The 21567-nt window shown below is 47.3% G+C and overlaps 2 protein-coding genes across 2 annotated transcripts in view; both read left to right on the plus strand.

Annotated features, from left to right (window-relative positions):
- Positions 1-21567, plus strand: part of LOC123745773 (uncharacterized) — a 46826-nt gene that overhangs the window by 16748 nt on the left and 8511 nt on the right. The gene's annotated exons all lie outside the window — the stretch shown is intronic.
- LOC138363282 (spermatogenesis-associated protein 31H1-like) lies at positions 4502-5971 on the plus strand. The gene has a single exon (XM_069322293.1). The coding sequence runs from the start codon at positions 4502-4504 to the stop codon at positions 5969-5971; it is 1470 nt and encodes a 489-aa protein (XP_069178394.1).

A 21567-nucleotide genomic window follows, 5' to 3' on the forward strand; every position in this document is an offset into this window, starting at 1 on the left:
GAGCTGCATCACATTCAAGACAGATAACCCATTCATTGCTAATTACAATGAACAAAGCTTCAATGGTTGCAGTGTTGGTGTAGGAACTCTTTCATTATGGTGTGTTGTGTGTATGTTAGGGAGTAAAGGTGTTGCGGGGGTGGTGGTGATGTTGTGTTGTGCACCGGTGGTAGTGTTGGTGTTTGGAGGTAAGGCAGTGCTGGTGGTGGTGATGGTGGTTGTGTTAGTTGATGGTAGGTAGTTGCATTGCGGTGGTGTGTAGTTCCAGTACTAAAGGTGGTTATTGTGGTTGTGGTGTGTGGTAGTATTGATGGATCGTGGTGGTGGTTCTGTAGCAGTAGTAATAGTAATAGTAGTAGTAGTAGTACTAGTAGTAGCAGTAGTGTAGTAGTAGTAGCAGTAGTGTGTTTTAGGGGGAGATATCATGACTAGTGCCACACACACACACACACACACACACACACACACACACACCTGCATGTACCTCACATCACCCAGTCATATATATATAACCACAGCTTATGGCAACTTTCCAATATCACCGTGACACTCATTACCAGTAATCACACAACAGTCTCTTCATTAACTCCCGCAGTACACAGTGGAAAAAAAATATTTTAAACACTGGTTCTTCTCTCGTATTATTCAACAATATAATATTTCCACATTATCTACATTATCTACGTTATCTAATCTGTAGAGTTACATTTGAACTCTACATGTGTAGAGTTCCCTCTGAACTCTACCAGTCCTGAGAGGTCACTATAGTGCTCTACATTACCAAGAAACTCTGTTGATAAGCGTTGCAAAGAAGCTCATTTGTTTATCTTTACTGTAGAGCTTCCTATAGCGGCTCTAGACATCCCCTGTGGTGATTGACACCTGTTACGTGGTGCTGAGTTCCTACTCTGACATCTGTGCTACGTGGTGTCGAGTCCCGCCTGGGGCCTGTGCTACAGTGTGTGGGTCCCAGCTGTCCCACACCTGGTCACCTGCTTCTTCTTGAGGCTTAGGCCGTCCTTCCTTCTCCGTCTCACGTCTCTATGGACTTAATGCACTTCCTTACATGCTCACTTGTACACTCTCACTATAATGACACCTCAGTGATGACACACGAGCAACACCTCGGTGATGGTACACAAGCAACACCTCAGTGATGACACACGAGCAACACCTCAGTGATGACACACGAGCAACACCTCAGTGATGACACACGAGCAACACCTCAGTGATGACACACGAGCAACACCTCAGTGATGGCACACAAGCTACACCTCAGTAATAACAGACGAGCAGCACCTCGGTGATGACACACGAGCAACACCTCAGTGATGACACACGAGCAACACCTCAGTGATGACACACGAGCAACACCTCAGTGATGACACACGAGCAACACCTCAGTGATGACACACGAGCAACACCTCAGTGATGACACACGAGCAACACCTCAGTGATGACACACGAGCAACACCTCAGTGATGACACACGAGCAACACCTCAGTGATGACACACGAGCAACACCTCAGTGATGACACACGAGCAACACCTCAGTGATAACACACGAGCCATGACACTCGTGATATAATCACTATTAATCCTGCAAAGTTCATTGAGGCGAGCACAGGGCTCTCGTCTCTAGCCTCGGACAGACAAACATCATCTTTTTATAGATTACCTTTACACTTAATATATAATAAAATTCCATTAATATCAATAATACTATCGATTCGATAGTTGATTTTTATTTACAATTCACGCATTCATTGAATATATGACACACAATTATCAAAGTTTTCTGCTGAGGTCAAGTTAAGTGAGTTGATTGATTTTAATCACCTTACCTTTTATTGAATTTTTATCACATCTTTTGAAAATTTATCATTGTTTATTTAACTATCTTTATTATTATTCCTAGCATAGCATTAATAAATTTTTGTATGAAATTTTCTGTATAATTATTCATCTCTGTTAACTAACTCAAATTAATATTTATAAAGGAAGGTGATGAAGCAGATGATTGCGTTGAGTCACAAGGCTGAAGAATGCTGACCAGACCACACACTAGAAGGTGAAGGGACGACGACGTTTCGGTCCGTCCTGGACAATCGACTTGAGAATGGTCCAGGACGGACCGAAACGTCGTCGTCCCTTCACCTTCTAGTGTTTGGTCTGGTCAACAAGCAGATGATTCTTCTGCGAATACATTAGTATTCACAGATCCTGGCTGTGGGTGCCCACTCTGGCCCACACCTGTAGCTATGCTATGTGTTGACACAATAAAATTTCTCTCGTGCCATTTTTGGATACACCCAAACATTCTTACAGTAACCAGAACACTTTTAAGTTTCTCAGGGGGTCTTAAAAACTATCACGTCCCTATTTTCAATAAGCTGGACATTTGTTGTGTGTCTACCTGAGCTGAAGCCAAACTACCTACACGTATTAGTGCTGCTGTTGTTGTGTTGAGTATCTGACTAGAAAAACTAATGTAATCTAATGTAAAATTTAGACTGAGATTAGTAAGTCGTTTACCAGTTGTGAGTTGTCTGAGAACCAGCTGAGTGAAGACTGGTGGTTGCTACCAGTGGTTGTAGTTCACAACCCAGACAACACCGTGGGAGCCACCTTCCCCCAGGGTACACCGTGGGAGTAACCTACCCCAGGGTACACCGTGGGAGTAACCTACCCCAGGGTACACCGTGGGAGTAACCTGCCCCAGGGTACACCGTGGGAGTAACCTACCCCAGGGTACACAGTGGGAGTAACTTACCCCAGGGTACACCGTGGGAGTAACCTACCCCAGGGTACACCGTGGGAGTAACTTACCCCAGGGTACACCGTGGGAGTAACCTACCCCAGGGTACACCGTGGGAGTAACCTACCCCAGGGTACCCCGTGGGAGTAACCTACCCCAGGGTACACAGTGGGAGTAACTTACCCCAGGGTACACCGTGGGAGTAACCTACCCCAGGGTACACAGTGGGAGTAACTTACCCCAGGGTACACCGTGGGAGTAACCTACCCCAGGGTACACAGTGGGAGTAACTTACCCCAGGGTACACCGTGGGAGTAACTTACCCCAGGGTACACCGTGGGAGTAACTTACCCCAGGGTACACCGTGGGAGTAACCTACCCCAGGGTACACAGTGGGAGTAACTTACCCCAGGGTACACCGTGGGAGTAACCTACCCCAGGGTACACAGTGGGAGTAACTTACCCCAGGGTACACCGTGGGAGTAACTTACCCCAGGGTACACCGTGGGAGTAACTTACCCCAGGGTACACCGTGGGAGTAACTTACCCTAGAGTGTGTATAATAACACACAGACACAGGTGGCGGCCAGCAGGTGGCCCTCAGTCGTCCCGTGCCAACGACTACACTCTTATCTAATGCTGTTATCGCTGCCCCAATTATCTTCTGCTGGTCCTTGGTAATTAAGCAGGGCTCTAGTTAATATATGTCTGTAATTTATTATAATTTCTTGGTTATGGTAGGGGTGGTGGTGGTGGTGGTGGTGGTGGTGGTGTGGTGTGGTAGTGTTGGTGTTGGTGGTGGTGGTGGTGGTGGTGGTGGTGGTGTGGTGGTGTTGGTGGTGGTGGTGGTGTGGTGGTGTGGTAGTGGTGTAGTGTAATGTAGTGTTGTAGCGTTTTGGTGTGTTGTAGTGTAATGTAGTGTTGTAGTGTTGCAGTGTAATGTAGTGTTGTAGTGTTGCAGTGTAATGTAGTGTTGTAGTGTTGCAGTGTAATGTAGTGTTGTAGTGTTGTAGTGTTGTAGTGCTGTAGTGTTGTAGTTTTATAGTGTTGTAATGTTGTAGTGTTGTAGTATTGTAGTGTTTAGAGTTGTAGTGTAGTAGTATTGTAGTGTTGTAGTATTGTAGTGTTGTAGTGTTGTAGTGTTGTAGTGCTGTAGTGTTGTAGTGCCGAAGTGTAATGTAGTATTGTAGTGTGTAGTGTTGTAATGTTGTAGTTTTGTAGTGTTGTAGTGTTGTAGTATTGTAGTGCTGTAGTGTTGTAGTTTTGTAGTGTTGTAGTACTGGAGTGCTGTAGTGTTGTAGTGTTGTAGTGTTGTAGTATTGTAGTGCTGTAGTGTTGTAGTATTGTAGTGCTGTAGTGTTGTAGTGCTGTAGTGTTGTAGTGTTGTAGTGTTGTAGTATTGTAGTGCTGTAGTGTTGTAGTGCTGTAGTGTTGTAGTTTTGTAGTGTTGTAGTGCTGTAGTGTTGTAGTGTTGTAGTGTTGTAGTGTTGTAGTGTTGTAGCGTTGTAGTTTTGTAGTGTTGTAGTGTTGTATTGTTGTAGTTTTGTAGCGTTGTAGTGTTGTAGTGTTGTAGTGCTGTAGTGTTGTAGTGTTGTAGTGTTGTAGTGTTGTATTGTTGTAGTTTGGCAGTGTTGTAGTGTTGTATTGTTGTAGTTTGGCAGTGTTGTAGTGTTGTAGTGTTGTAGTGTTGTAGTGTTGTAGTGTTGTATTATTGTAGTGTAATGTCACTGGAAAGTCCCACTTATGTGTCATAGCGCCGTCTCACATGTGCAATACATCACCGTTACACAGACACGTCACACGGAGGTGTCACAACACCGCCACATGTGCACGTCACAAGTGCGTCACAACACCGCCACATGTGCACGTCACAAGCGCGTCACAACACCGCCACATGTGCACGTCACAAGCGCGTCACAACACCGCCACATGTGCACGTCACAAGTGCGTCACAACACCGCCACATGTGCACGTCACAAGTGCGTCACAACACCGCCACGTGTGCACGTCACAAGTGCGTCACAACACCGTCACATGTGTACGTCACAAGTGCGTCACAACACCGCCACATGTGCACGTCACAAGTGCGTCACAACACCGCCACGTGTGTACGTCACAAATGCGTCACAACACCGCCACATGTGCACGTCACAAGTGCGTCACAACACCGCCACATGTGCACGTCACAAGTGCGTCAAAACACCGCCACATGTGCACGTCACAAGCGCGTCACAACACCGCCACATGTGCACGTCACAAGCGCGTCACAACACCGCCACATGTGCCCGTCACAAGTGCGTCACAACACCGCCACATGTGCACGTCACAAGTGCGTCACAACACCGCCACATGTGCCCGTCACAAGTGCGTCACAACACCGCCACATGTGCCCGTCACAAGTGCGTCACAACACCGCCACATGTGCCCGTCACAAGTGCGTCACAACACCGCCACATGTGCCCGTCACAAGTGCGTCACAACACCGCCACGTGTGCACGTCACAAGTGCGTCACAACACCGCCACATGTGCACGTCACAAGTGCGTCACAACACCGCCACGTGTGCACGTCACAAGTGCATCACAACACCGAAACATGTGCCCGTCACAAGTGCGTCACAACACCGCCACATGTGCCCGTCACAAGTGCGTCACAACACCGCCAAGTGTGCCCGTCACAAGTGCGTCACAACACCGCCACGTGTGCACGTCACAAGTGCGTCACAACACCGCCACGTGTGCACGTCACAAGTGCGTCACAACACCGCCACGTGTGCACGTCACAACACCGCCACATGTGCACGTCACAAGTGCGTCACAACACCGCCACGTGTGCACGTCACAAGTGCGTCACAACACCGCCACATGTGCCCGTCACAAGCGCGTCACAACACCGCCACATGTGCACGTCACAAGTGCGTCACAACACCGCCACATGTGCACGTCACAAGTGCGTCACAACACCGCCACGTGTGCCCGTCACAAGTGCGTCACAACACCGCCACATGTGCACGTCACAAGTGCGTCACAACACCGCCACATGTGCCCGTCACAAGTGTGTCACAACACCGCCACATGTGCACGTCACAAGTGCGTCACAACACCGCCACATGTGCACGTCACAAGTGCGTCACAACACCGCCACATGTGCCCGTCACAAGCGCGTCACAACACACCAGGGTACAGTAACCTGGGATACCAACACGCGTTACTAGTTACAAGAACAAATGATATTCACAGCTCCAGGAAGTGACTCATGTGTGTGTGTGTGTGTGTGTGTGTGTGTGTGTGTGTGTGTGTGTGTGTGTGTGTGTGTGTGTGTGTGTGTGTGTGTGTGTGTGTGTGCGTGTGTGTGTGTGTGTGTGTGTGTGTGTGTGTGTGTGTGTGTGTGTGTGTGTGTGTGTACTCACCTAGTACTCACCTAATTGTGCTTGCGGGGGTTGAGCTCTGGCTCTTTGGTCCCGCCTCTCAACCGTCACTTAACAGGTGTACAGGTTCCTGAGCCTATTGGGCTCTATCATATCTACACTTGAAACTGTGTATGGAGTCAGCCTCCACCACATCACTGCCTAATGCATTCCCTTTGTCAACCACTCTAACACTGAAAAAGTTCCTTCTAACGTTTCTGTGGCTCATGTGGGTACTCAGTTTCCACCTGTGTCCCCTTGTTCGCGTCCCACCAGTGTTGAATAGTTTACCCATGTTTACCCGGTCGATTCCCCTGAGGATTTTGTTGGTTTTGATCATGTCTTACCTTACTGTTCTGTCTTCCAGTGTCGTAAGGTGCATTTCCCGCAGCCTTTTCTCATAACTCATGACTCTTAGTTCTGGGACTAGTCTAGTGGCATACATTTGGACTTTTTCCAGCTTCGTCTTGTGCTTGACAAGGTACGGGCTCCATGCTGGGGCCGCATACTCCAGGATTGGTCTTGTGTGTGTGTGTGTGTGTGTGTGTGTGTGTGTGTGTGTGTGTGTGTGTGTGTGTGTGTGTGTGTACTCACCTAGTACTCACCTAGTTGTGTTTGCGGGGGTTGAGCTCTGGCTCTTTGGTCCCGCCTCTCAACCGTCAATCAACAGGTGTACAGATTCCTGAGCCTATCGGGCTCTATCATATCTACACCTGAAACTGTGTATGGAGTCAGCCTCCACCACATCACCCCCTAATGCATTCCATTTGTCAACCACTCTGACACTAAAAAAGTTCTTTCTAATATCTCTGTGGCTCAATTGGGCACTCAGTTTCCACCTGTGTCCCCTTGTGCGTGTTCCCCTTGTGTTAAATAGACTGTCTTTATCTACCCTATCAATTCCCTTCAGAATCTTGAATGTGGTGATCATGTCCCCCCTAACTCTTCTGTCTTCCAGCGAAGTGAGGTTTAATTCCCGTAGTCTCTCCTCGTAGCTCATACCTCTCAGCTCGGGTACTAGTCTGGTGGCAAACCTTTGAACCTTTTCCAGTTTAGTCTTATCCTAGATATTGACTCCATGCTGGGGCTGCATACTCCAGGATTGGCCTGACATATGTGTTATACAAAGTTCTGAATGATTCTTAACACAAGTTTCTGAATGCCGTTCGTATGTTGGCCAGCTTGGCATATGCCGCTGATGTTATCCGCTTGATATGTGCTGCAGGAGACAGGTCTGGCGTGATATCAACCACCAAGTCTTTTTCCATATCTGACTCCTGAAGAATTTCCTCTCCCAGATGATACCTTGTATCTGGCCTCCTGCTCCCTACACCTATCTTCATTACATTACATTTGGTTGGGTTGAACTCTAACAACCATTTATTCGACCATTCCTTCAGCTTGTCTAGGTCTTCTCGAAGCCTCAAACAGTCCTCTTCTGTTTTAATCCTTCTCATAATTTTAGCATTGTCCTCAAACATTGAGAGAAATGAATCGATACCCTCCGGGAGATCATTTACATACATCAGAAACAAGATAGGACCGAGTACAGAGCTCTGTGGGACTCCACTGGTGACTTCACGCCAATCGGAGGTCTCACCCCTCACCGTAACTCTCTGCTTCCTATTGCTTAGTGTGTGTGTGTGTGTGTGTGTGTGTGTGTGTGTGTGTGTGTGTGTGTGTGTGTGTGTGTGTGTGTGTGTGTGTGTGTGTGTGTGTGTGTGTGTGTGTGTACTCACCTATATGTACTCACCTATATGTGCTTGCAGGATCGAGCATTGACTCTTGGATCCCGCCTTTCGAGCATCGGTTGTTTACAGCAATGACTCCTGTCCCATTTCCCTATCATACCTGGTTTTAAAATTATGAATAGTATTTGCTTCCACAACCTGTTCCTGAAGTGCATTCCATTTCCCCACTACTCTCACGCTAAAAGAAAACTTCCTAACATCTCTGTGACTCATCTGAGTTTCAAGCTTCCATCCATGTCCTCTCGTTCTGTTACTATTCCGTGTGAACATTTCGTCTATGTCCACTCTGTCAATTCCTCTGAGTATCTTATACGTTCCTGTCATGTCCCCCCTCTCCCTTCTTCTTTCTAGTGTCGTAAGGCACAGTTCCCTCAGGCGCTCTTCATACCCCATCCCTCGTAGCTCTGGGACGAGTCTCGTTGCAAACCTCTGAACCTTTTCCAGTTTCATTATATGCTTCTTCAGATGGGGACTCCATGATGAGGCGGCATACTCTAAGACTGGCCTTACGTAGGCTGTGTAAAGCGCCCTAAATGCCTCCTTACTTAGGTTTCTGAATGATGTTCTAACTTTTGCCAGTGTAGAGTACGCTGCTGTCGTTATCCTATTAATATGTGCCTCAGGAGATAGATTAGGTGTTACGTCCACCCCCAGGTCTCTTTCACGCGTCGTTACAGGTAGGCTGTTCCCCTTCATTGCGTACTGTCCCTTTGGTCTCCTATCTCCTAGTCCCATTTCCATAACTTTACATTTGCTCGTGTTGAATTCTAGTAGCCATTTCTCTGACCATCTCTGCAGTCTGTTCAGGTCCTCTTGGAGGATCCTGGAATCCTCATCTGTCACAACTCTTCTCATCAACTTTGCATCATCCGCAAACATCGACATGTAGGACTCTACGCCTGTAAACATGTCGTTAACATATACAAGAAATAGAATTGGTCCCAGCACCGATCCTTGTGGTACTCCACTTGTTACTGTTCGCCAGTCCGACTTCTCGCCCCTTACCGTAACTCTTTGGCTCCTTCCTGTTAGGTAGTTCCTTATCCATTCTAGGACCTTTCCCCCCACCCCCGCCTGCCTCTCGAGCTTGAACAGCAGTCTCATGTGCGGTACTGTATCAAAGGCTTTTTGGCAGTCCAGAAATATGCAGTCTGCCCAACCATCTCTGTCCTGTCTTATCCTCGTTATTTTATCATAGAATTCCAGAAGGTTTGTTAGGCACGATTTCCCTGTCCAGAACCCATGTTGATGTTTGTTCACAAACCTAATGTTCTCCGGGTGTGCAACCAGTCGTAGCCTAATTATTCTTTCCAGTATTTTACAGGGGATGCTTGTCAGTGATACAGGTCTGTAGTTAAGTGCCTCCTCCCTATCTCCTTTCTTGAAGATCGGCACGACATTTGCCTTCTTCCAGCAACTGGGCAATTCTCCTGACATAAGTGACTCATTAAAGATCATTGCCAGAGGCACGCTGAGGGCCTGTGCTGCTTCTTTTAGTATCCACGGTGATACTTTGTCTGGTCCAACTGCTTTAGTTGCATCTAGAGTTGTCAACTGTTTCATTACCTCCTCTGCTGTCACCTCTATATCTGATAGTCTTTCATCTAGGGTAACCCCTTCCAACAATGGGAGCTGCTCAGGCTCGGTAGTGAACACTCCATGGAAACTGGCATTCAGTGCCTCGCAGATTTCCTTGTCACTTTCAGTATATGCCCCCTCTGTCTTCCTTAGTCTTGTCACTTGGTCGTTCACCGACATTTTTCTTCTTATATGACTGTGTAGTAACTTAGGTTGTTTTTTCGCTTTGATTGCAATATCGTTCTCATAGTCCCTTTCCGATGTTCGTCTTATGTTAATGTAATCGTTCCTAGCTCTGTTGTATCTGCTTCTGTTGTCCTCTGTTCTTTGTCTTCTGTACTTCCTCCACTCCCGCCTGCTGGCCATTTTTGCTTCCTGACACTGTCTATTAAACCATGGGTTATTATATTCCTTCTTATTTTTTCCCTTTACCGTTGGTATAAATCTCTCTTCGGCCTCCTGGCATTTCTGTATGACTAGGTCCATCATATCTTGGACTGTTTTTCCTCTAATTTCTTCCTCCCACTGCACTTCACCCAGATAGTCCCTCATCCTCATATAGTCCCCTTTCCTGTAGTCAGCTCTCCTTTCCCAGATCTCTTGTCCCATGGTCATAAGTTTGAATTCCATCATGTAGTCAAAGACTAGGACACAATGGTCACTGGCCCCTAGAGGTATTTCATGCTCTAAATTCTCGATATCTTCTACGTTCTGGGTGAAAATCAGGTCTAATAGGCTCGGTGCATCTCCTCCTCTTTCCCTTGTGTCTTCCTTCACATGTGTGTGTGTGTGTGTGTGTGTGTGTGTGTGTGTGTGTGTGTGTGTGTGTGTGTGTGTGTGTGTGTGTGTGTGTGTGTGTGTGTGTGTGTGTGTGTATTCACCTAGTTGTGTATTCACCTAGTTGTGTTTACGGGGGTTGAGCTTTGCTCCTTGGGCCCGCCTCTCAACTGTCAATCAACTGTTTACTAACTACTTTTTTTCCTCCACACCACACATACACACACACATACACACACACACACACACACACACACACACACACACACACACACACACACACACACACACACACACACACACACACACACACACACACAGGGAAGGTAGAGGAGGAGGCGGAGTGGCCCTACTCATGAGAAGGGAATGGAGTTTTAAGGAGATGGCCATCCCGGGCTGTGAGGAGTTCAGAGACTACATAGCAGGCACCATAACAATGGGAGGACCAAGAATAGTAGTAGCAGTAATATACAACCCTCCACCTAATGACAGGAGACCCAGTCAAGAGTATGAAAACAACAACAAGGCAGTTAACACTATAATTGAGAGGGCAGCCTCTGCTGAATGTAGAAATAGATCCCACCTGCTCATCATGGGCGACTTCAATCACGGAAAGATTGACTGGGAGAACAAGGAACCGCATGGAGGCGAGGATACGTGGAGAGCCAAACTATTGGAGGTGGTGACAAGCAACTTTTTAACGCAGCATGTCGGAGAACCCACAAGGATGAGAGGCAATGACGAACCAGCGAGACTCGACCTAGTCTTCACTCTGAACGACTCCGACATAAGAGAAATCGGTTTTGAGGACCCAGTAGGAATGAGCGACCACAGTGTACTGGTGTTTGAGTACTTGATTGAAGAAGGGTTATTGAACTCGAGGAGGGATACCGAAACCAAAAGGTTAGCATACCGAAAGGGAAACTATGAGGGGATAAGAAAATTCCTAACAGATATAGCATGGGAAACAGAGCTCAGGGGAAAGACGGCCCAAGATATGATGGATTACATCACGCAGAAGTGCAAGGACGCAGCAAACAAGTTTGTCCCAGTCCAAAAGGAAAACAGAGAAATGAAGATGAGAAACCCATGGTTTAATCAAAGATGTAGGCTAGCTAAGCAGCAAAGTAAAAGGGCATGGAGAAACTATAGGAATAACAGGACACTGGAGAGCAGAGAAAGATACCAGAATGCCAGGAATGAATATGTCAGGATGAGAAGAGAGGCAGAAAGACAATACGAAAATGACATCGCAAGCAAGGCAAAGACTCAGCCTAAATTGTTGCATAGCCACATTAGGAGAAAAACAACAGTAAAGGAACAGGTTATGAGATTAAGGATAGGGGCGGAAGGATTCACTACAAATGACAAGGAAGTGTGTGAGGAATTGAATAAGAAATTCCAGGAGGTCTTCACCTTAGAACAAGGAGAAATTCCAGAGGTAAGTGAGGGAATAGCTAACCAGGAACCACTGGAAGAGTTTGAGATTACCAGTGGGGAAGTAAGGAAGTGTTTACTAGAGTTGGACGTGACGAAGGCTATAGGCCCAGATGGAATCTCCCCTTGGGTTCTAAAGGAAGGAGCAAGAGAACTGAGCCTACCACTCTCCATAGTGTATAACAAATCACTGGCAACAGGGGAACTGCCAGATATTTGGAAAGCAGCTAACGTAGTCACGATATACAAGAAAGGGGATAGACAGGAGGCACTGAACTACAGGCCAGTGTCCCTAACCTGCATACCATGCAAGCTGATGGAGAAGATTGTGCGAAAAAAACTAGTGGAGCATCTGGAGCGAAGGAACTTTGTAACACAGCATCAACATGGGTTCAGGGATGGCAGGTCCTGCCTCACAGGGTTACTTGAATTCTACGACCAGGCAACAAAAATAAGGCAAGAAAGAGAAGGGTGGGCAGACTGCATATTTTTGGATTGTCAAAAAGCCTTTGATACAGTGCCACACAAGAGGCTAGTGCGAAAGTTGGAGATGCAGGCTGGAGTGAGAGGGAAGGTACTCCGGTGGATAGAGGAATACCTAAGCAACAGGAGACAACGAGTCTGTGTGAGGGGTGAGGTCTCAGATTGGCGAGACGTCACAAGTGGAGTCCCACAGGGGTCAGTCCTTGGACCTATACTGTTTCTGGTATATGTAAATGATCTCCCAGAGGGTATAGATTCGTTCCTCTCAATGTTTGCCGACGATGCAAAAATTATGAGGAGGATTGAAACAGAGGATGATAGTAGGAGGCTACAAGATGACCTGGATAGACTGAGTGAATGGTCCAACAAATGGCTGTTGAAGTTCAACCCGAGTAAATGCAAAGTAATGAAACTAGGCAGTGGAAACAGGAGGCCAGGCACAGGATACAGAATAGGAGATGAAGTACTTAATGAAACAGACAGAGAGAAAGATCTAGGAGTTGATATCACACCAAACCTGTCTCCTGAAGCCCACATAAAGAGAATAACGTCTGCGGCATATGCGAGGCTGGCTAACATCAGAACGGCGTTCAGGAACCTGTGTAAGGAATCATTCAGAATCTTGTACACCACATATGTAAGACCAATCCTGGAGTATGCGGCCCCAGCATGGAGCCCGTACCTTGTCAAGCACAAGACGAAGCTGGAAAAAGTCCAAAGGTATGCTACTAGACTAGTCCCAGAACTAAGAGGCATGAGTTATGAGGAAAGGCTGCGGGAAATGCACCTCACGACACTGGAAGACAGAAGAGTAAGGGGGGACATGATCACAACCTACAAAATCCTCAGGGGAATCGACCGGGTAAACAAGGATGAACTTTTCAACACTGGTGGGACGCGAACAAGGGGACACAGGTGGAAGCTGAGTACCCAAATGAGCCACAGAGACGTTAGAAAGAACTTTTTCAGTGTCAGAGTAGTTAGCAAATGGAATGCATTAGGAAGTGATGTGGTGGAGGCTGACTCCATTCACAGTTTCAAATGTAGATATGATAGAGCCCAATAGGCTCAGGAATCTGTACACCAGTTGATTGACGGTTGAGAGGCGGGACCAAAGAGCCAGAGCTCAACCCCCGCAAGCACAATTAGGTGAGTACAATTAGGTGAGTACACACACACACACACAAATAGGTGATAAATAGGTGAGTACACACACACACACACACACACACCAGGAAGCAGCCCGTGACAGCTGACTAACTTCCAGGTACCTATTTACTGCTAGGTAACAGGGGCATTCAGGGTGAAAGAAACTTTGCCCATTTGTTTGTGCCTGGTGCGGGAATCGAACCCGCGCCACAGAATTACGAGTCCTGTGCCCCCCCCCCCCCCTCCTGTGTGTGTGTGTGTGTGTGTGTGTGTGTGTGTGTGTGTTTTTATATTTTTTGCTATTTACTGTTTGTGGCTGCAGAATTAGCTGCAGAAATAGCATGGTACCTGTTCAAGGTACCTTACATGGTACCTTAGCATGGCTGCAGAATTAGCTGCTATTAGCTCTTGGAACCCTCCTTAAAACTACATTGTCCTCAATTATGTCTATATATATTTCACTCTAACACACGCACGCACACATAAAACACACACACACACACACACACACACACACACACACACACACACACACACACACACACACACACACACACACACACAAACACACACACACACACACACACACACACACACACACACACACACACACACACCCTTGGGAATGAGTGACCACAGTGTATTGAACTTTGAGTACCTGGTAGAGCTAGGACTTATCTCCCCCCAAAAAGAACTAGGAATCAAAAGGCTGGCATACCGAAAGGGGAATTATGAACAGATGAGAAGTTTCCTAAGTGAAATACCTTGGGACACAGACCTCAGAGGCAAGTCTGTACAGGGTATGATGGACTATGTTACCCAAAAGTGTCAGGAGGCAGTAAACAGGTTCATCCCGGCCCAAAGGGAAAAATCCGAGAAGCAACAGTCTTCTGTTGCTTCTATTAACAGTCTTCTATTATCCATGGTATAATAAGGCATGTATGGAAGCGAAGAAACTGAACAAAAAGGCGTGGAGGAACTTCCGGCATAACAGAACACCAGAAAGCAGAGAGAGATACCAGAGAACCAGGAATGAGTACGTCAGGGTGAGAAGAGAAGCAGAGAAAAATTTTGAAAATGATATAGCAAACAAAGCCAAGACCGAACCAAAGCTACTCCACAGTCACATCAGAAGGAAAACATCAGTGAAAGAACAGGTATTGAAACTTAGAACAGGCGAGGACAGGTATACAGAGAATGACAGAGAGGTGTGTGAGGAACTCAACAAGAGGTTCCAGGAGGTCTTCACAATAGAACAGGGTGAGGTCACTGTGCTAGGAGAAAGGGAGGTAAACCAGGCGGCCTTGGAGGAGTTCGAAATTACGAGAGAGGAGGTCAAGAGACACCTGCTGGATCTGGATGTTAGAAAGGCTGTTGGTCCAGATGGGATCTCACCATGGGTACTGAAAGAGTGTGCAGAGGCACTTTGCTTGCCACTCTCCATAGTGTATAGTAAGTCACTAGAGACGGGAGACCTACCAGAAATATGGAAGACGGCGAATGTGGTCCCAATATACAAAAAGGGCGACAGACAAGAGGCACTGAACTACAGGCCAGTGTCCTTGACTTGTATACCATGCAAGGTGATGGAGAAGATCGTGAGAAAAAACCTGGTAACACATCTGGAGAGAAGGGACTTCGTGACAAATCGCCAACATGGATTCAGGGAGGGTAAATCTTGCCTTACAGGCTTGATAGAATTCTACGATCAGGTGACACAGATTAAGCAAGAAAGAGAGGGCTGGGCGGACTGCATTTTCTTGGATTGTCGGAAAGCCTTTGACACAGTACCGCATATGAAGCTGGTACATAAGCTGGAGTGACAGGCAGGTGTAACTGGTAAGGTGCTCCAGTGGATAAGGGAATACCTAAGCAATAGGAAGCAGAGAGTTACGGTGAGGAGTGAGACCTCCGATTGGCGTGAAGTCACCAGTGGAGTCCCACAGGGCTCTGTACGCGGTCCTATCTTGTTTCTGATATATGTAAATGATCTCCCGGAGGGTATCGATTCATTTCTCTCAATGTTTGCGGACGACGCCAAAATTATGAGAAAGATTAAGACAGAAGAGGACTGTTTGAGGCTTCAAGACGATCTAGACAAGCTGAAGGAATGGTCGAACATGTAACGGGGGGTGGGGGAAATAGCTCTATCTTGTCCATTATTCCACCCCCCAGTTAACTAACGAGGCCGGGGGAAACAGCTCTCTCTAGTCCGTTATCCCGTCCCCAGTTAGCCAACTATTCTAGAGCACTCCCAGAGTCCCTAAGGCAACCTCTCTCGTTCAACACCTTGTAACCTAGGTATTGGAATACCTAGGTTCCAAGACTACAAGGCGCCGTCACTTGATCAGTTACCCGAAAACTCTTGAGAGAACTCTAGAATACAGAGTCATTGCCACAAACGTATAAGAGGAAACGAAAGGAAAGAAATGAATAGTGAAGTAATTAGTGAGGGTTTGGGGTAAGAGGTAGGGAGGTGGGAGGAGCGAGGAGGGTCATTAGTTGAAAGTGAGAGTTTAGAGAGGGGGTGGAGGGAGAGGTGTAGATAGGTAGAAGTAGAAGAGTAGATAGTAGAAGTAGAAGAGTAGATAGTAGAAGACGAAATGCTGCCACCATCCATTCATGATCATTACATACAAGACAAGGAATGGAACTTGCCTGTATCAAAATATTCTCAAAAGATGTTATCATGAGTTCATTATTAGTATGTTCCCTCTGTACCATGTATCATTCTCCAAACATGTACTCATTAAATCATGAAACCAGTAATCACAGAGGCTTTCTCACCTCAACTCAAAATCTCTAGGGAACAAAGTTAAACACAATTTAAATAATAAATTCATAATTATATTTCACATGAAGTATCATAATTTAAAATTCAATTAAAATGTTCCAGTTTAATATGCAAAGTGAATCATCATCCAAGAATTCGAGAACCCTACAACTTGACTGCCCCTGATCATCACACAACATATGTAAACACGACCAAGTCACCTTAATGTTCACTCACCGAGGACGGAGTCTAAGTTGAATAGAGAGGGGGGGGGGGGTCTGTAGCTTGACAGAGACTGTCTCGCCCCTGCCGGCCGACAGCCTCCCTGGTAGGGAGCAGGTCTCTGCTCTCGTCTGCTGTTCTGTCTCTTAATGCTTCTATGCTCGATAGTTCTCCGAGTATTTTTTGGGGAACCTAGTAGCTAACTCCGCCCACAAATAGATAGCCTCCGGCACTACCAAGCCACTCCTTAAACGTCGGCATGTTTGAAGGCTACCAGACTACAATTATCAGCTTAGCGGAAGCAAGGTGAAATTGTCATGATCTGACCTCAGGTCACTTGGGGTCGTTAACGGTTAGAGGTGTGAGATCTCAGGCAGACAACTGGCGCCTCTCCGATCCTTGTCTGTGACTCATGTACTCTATATATATTTTAAATAAACTAACCCAAACACTTTTACAGTGTTACAAACAAATGGTTGTCAGAGTTTAACCCAACAAAATGTATGGTAATGAAGGTAGATGTAGGGAGCAGGAGGCCAAATACAAGGTATCATCTGGGAGAGGAAATTTTTCAGGAGTCAGAGAAAGAACAAGTCTTGGGGGTTGATATCACGCCAGACCTGTCTCCTGCAGCATATATCAAGCGGATAACATCAGCGGCATATGCCAGGCTGGCCAACATACGAACGGCATTCAGAAACTTGTGTAAAGAATCATTCAGAACTTTGTATACCACATATGTCAGGCCAATCCTGGAGTATGCAGCCCCAGCATGGAGTCCATATCTAGTCAAGGATAAGACTAAACTGGAAAAGGTTCAAAGGTTTGCCACCAGACTAGTACCCAAGCTGAGGGGTATGAGCTACGAGGAGAGACTACGGGAATTAAACCTCACTTCGCTGAAAGACAGAAGAGTTAGGGGGGACATGATCACCACATTCAAGATTCTGAAGGGGATTGAGAGGGTAGATAAAGACAGTCTATTTAACACAAGGGGAACACGCACAAGGGGACACAGGTGGAAACTGAGTGCCCAAATGAGCCACAGAGATATTAGAAAGAACTTTTTTAGTGTCAGAGTAGTTAACAGATGGAATGTATTAGGCAGTGATGTGGTGGAGGCTGACCCCATACACAGTTTCAAATGTAGATATGATAGAGCCCAGTAGGCTCAGGAATCACCAGGTACACCAGTTGATTGACAGTTGAGAGGCGGGACCAAAGAGCCAGAGCTCAACCCCCGCAAGCACAACTAGGTGAGTACAATTAGGGAGTACACACACACACACACACACACACACACACACACACACACACACACACACACACACACACACACACACACACACACACACACACACACACACTCACACACACACACACACACACACACACACACACGTATAAAAGGCACTGTGAGTAGTAAACACGAAAGAAAACTAAAATAGAGAATACAATGCGGAAAAACCCTTAAGCATTAATAAAAAAAATCGAATCGATCAAGAATGCTCGGCATTCACTACCGCAAAATTGGAGCGACTGCGCACCAGAGTAGTGAACAGGTGCACAGAACTAATGCACAACCACTTCTGCATTACCGTGTGTCTGTGTGTTCTCACTTGCCGGAATGTTTGTCCGCTCGACATACGTGTCTCTGTACCTGTCTTACTCTCATTCTGACTGGAATGCTATTTATCGTTCTGATTGTCAGCTTGTGAGTCAAGCATCAGAGCCTTTCTGTTAGCTTGTAGATCAGTCTGAGTGTCTTTGTGAGCTTGTAGATCAGTCTGAGTGACTTTGTTAGCTTGTAGATCAGTCTGAGTGACTTTGTTAGCTTGTAGATCAGTCTGAGTGACTTTGTCAGCTTGTAGATCAGTCTGAGTGACTTTGTTAGCTTGTAGATCAGTCTGAGTGACTTTGTTAGCTTGTAGATCAGTCTGAGTGTCTTTGTCAGCTTGTAGATTAGCATCTGTTGGTGCAACGTATAGAAATGATCTGTTGTACCAGACATAAGGATATAAGGCCACTTTATGTATTATAAATTTTGTAGATTGCCCAAGAAAGAAGACATCGGCCTAACTTAAGCTATCTTAGGCCTAGTGTACCACATATATATGTACTAAATTGGGCTCAAGATGGTGAATATTAGGCCTAGGACCAGTTAGAGTACGCTCACAGTTACTGTTCTCTCTACTGTAGCAGCCACTTGAAGCAGTCTTTTAAGACAAGACTTTAATTTTAGGGGTCCACGAGTTCATCTGAGTTCATCCCACCAATATTGGCTCAGAGTTCTGTCTTTTTTGGAGTTTGTTCAGTCAGGTTGTAGGTCTGTGTCTGTTAGCATGTAGATTAGTGAGATTAGTGTGTGTGTGTGTGTGTGTGTGTGTGTGTGTGTGTGTGTGTGTGTGTGTGTGTGTGTGTGTGTGTGTGTGTGCGTGTGTGTGTGTGTGTGTGTGTGTGTGTGTGTGTGTGTGTGTGTGTATGTGCGTGTGTGTGTGTGTGTGTGTGTGTGTGTGTGTGTGTGTGTGTGTGTGTGTGTGTGTGTGTGTGTGTGTGTGTGCGTGTGTGTGTGTGTGTGTGTGTGTGTGTATGTGCGTGTGTGTGTGTGTGTGTGCGTGTGTGTGTGTGTGTGTGTGTGTGTGTGTGTGTGTGTGTGTGTGTGTGTGTGTGTGTGTGTGTGTGTGTGTATGTGCGTGTGTGTGTGTGTGTGTGTGTGTGTGTGTGTGTGTGTGTGTGTGTGTGTGTGTGTGTGTGTGTGTGTGTGTGTGTGTGTGTGTGTGTGTGTGTGTGTGTGTGTGTATGTGCGTGTGTGTGCGTGTGTGTGTGTGTCCTTGCCAGAACACCATGCATCTTGGAAGATACTTGAAATATTTGACGCAGCAATCACTCATTCTGTGTTGCCGTGTTGATGACGTCATGGTAACTACGGACCCATAAAACAAAATAGTCTACGATGCCTGCGAATATCCGTTTTCTAATTTCACGACAACTTATGAGGCTACACCATATGTCTTTGCTCCATTGACATACAAGGTAATGAAGCGCTGTAACCTCACATTAGCATTTAATTAACATGGTAAGTTAATACTTCCTTTGGTAAGTTTGCCAAGGGGCACCTTAGCAAACTTACCAAACCTGGAGGAGGTTCACACGATCCTTAGCTGACGTCGTGCCACACCGTTGCCAACCGCAAAGTTGTGTTTACTGTTTTGGAAACAGTGTTGCCAGACCCAGGAACTCTATGCCTTGAGGGTATACGACTTTCATGGTACCATGTTGGGAGGCCTATAAAGAACAATAGTATTATAATATTATTGTTCGTTATAGAAGGTTTTACTACTAATTCACATAAATTTTTAATTTCTTTCGAAGGCTTGGTGCCATAATTGAAAACTTTAATAGTCAGACCTTAAAATTAAAAACGTTTTCTCTCCAGACTATTTCCAAATGAAGCCGCCGGAATATTTCTATATTGATACGATCACAACTCGGTAAATGTGTTGGTTTAGTGAATTAATTATGCACCCATACCCATCCTGTGGGCGGTAGTGGTCCCCATACCCATCCTGTGGGCGGTAATGGTCCCCATACCCATCCTGTGGGCGGTAGTGGTCCCCATACCCATCCTGTTGGCGGTAGTGGTCCCCATACCCATCCTGTGGGCGGTAGTGGGTCCTATAACCATCCTGTGGGCGGTAGTGGGTCCCATAACCATCCTGTGGGCGGTAGTGGGTCCCATACTCATCCTGTGGGCGGTAGTGAGTCCCATACCCATCCTGTAGGCGGTAGTGACTCCCATACCCATCCTGTGGGTGGTAGTGGGTCCCATACCCATCCTGTGGGTGGTAGTGGTCCCCATACCCATCCTGTGGGCGGTAGTGGGTCCCATAACCATCCTGTGGGCGGTAGTGGGTCCCATAACCATCCTGTGGGCGGTAGTGGTCCCCATACCCATCCTGTGGGCGGTAGTGGGTCCCATAACCATCCTGTGGGCGGTAGTGGGTCCCATAACCATCCTGTGGGCGGTAGTGGTCCCCATACCCATCCTGTGGGCGGTAGTGGGTCCCATAACCATCCTGTGGGTGGTAGTGGGTCCCATAACCATCCTGTGGGCGGTAGTGGGTCCCATACTCATCCTGTGGGCGGTAGTGAGTCCCATACCCATCCTGTAGGCGGTAGTGACTCCCATACCCATCCTGTGGGTGGTAGTGGGTCACATACCCATCCAGTGGGCGGTAGTGGTCCTCATACCCATCCTGTGGGCGGTAGTGGGTCCCATACCCATCCTGTGGGCGGTAGTGGTCCTCATACCCATTCTGTGGGCGGTAGTGGGTCCCATACCCATCCTGTGGGCGGTAGTGGGTCCCATACCCATTCTGTGGGCGGTAGTGGGTCCCATACCCATCCTGTGGGCGGTAGTGGGTCCCATACCTATTCTGTGGGCGGTAGTGTGTCCCATACCCATTCTGTGGGCAGTAGTGGGTCCCATACCCATCCTGTGGGCGGTAGTGGGTCCCATACCCATTCTGTGGGCGGTAGTGGGTCCCATACCCATCCTGTGGGCGGTAGTGGGTCCCATACCCATCCTGTGGGCGGTAGTGGTCCCCATACCCATCCTGTGGGCGGCAGTGGGTCCTATACCCATCCTGTGGGCGGTAATGGGTCCCTTACTCATTCTGTGGGCGGTAGTTTGTCCCATACCCATGCTGTGGGCGGTAGTGGGTCCCATACCCATCCTGTGGGCGGTAGTGTGTCCCATACCCATTCTGTGGGCAGTATTGGGTCCCATACCCATCCTGTGGGCGGTAGTGGGTCCCATATCCATTCTGTGGGCGGTAGTGGGTCCCATACCCATCCTGTGGGCAGTAGTGGGTCCCATACCCATCCTGTGGGCGGTAGTGGTCCCCATACCCATCCTGTGGGCGGCAGTGGGCCCCATACCCATCCTGTGAGCGGTAGTGGGTCCCATACTCATTCTGTGGGCGGTAGTTTGTCCCATACCCATGCTGTAGGCGGTAGTGGGTCCCATACCCATTCTGTGGGCGGTAGTGGGTCCCATACCCATTCTGTGGGCGGTAGTGGGTCCCATACCCATCCTGTGGGCGGTAGTGGGTCCCATACCTATTCTGTGGGCGGTAGTGGGTCCCATACCCATCCTGTGGGGGGTAGTGGTCCCCGTACCCATCCTGTGGGCGGCAGTGGGTCCTATACCCATCCTGTGGGAGGTAGTGGGT

This window comes from Procambarus clarkii, chromosome 10, assembly GCF_040958095.1.
Source record: "Procambarus clarkii isolate CNS0578487 chromosome 10, FALCON_Pclarkii_2.0, whole genome shotgun sequence".
In the NCBI taxonomy this organism is placed as follows: domain Eukaryota; kingdom Metazoa; phylum Arthropoda; class Malacostraca; order Decapoda; family Cambaridae; genus Procambarus; species Procambarus clarkii.

Excerpts from the sequence above, each read along its gene's own strand:
- LOC138363282 (XM_069322293.1), top strand. The coding sequence starts at position 4,502 with ATGTGTCATAGCGCCGTCTCACATGTGCAATACATCACCGTTACACAG.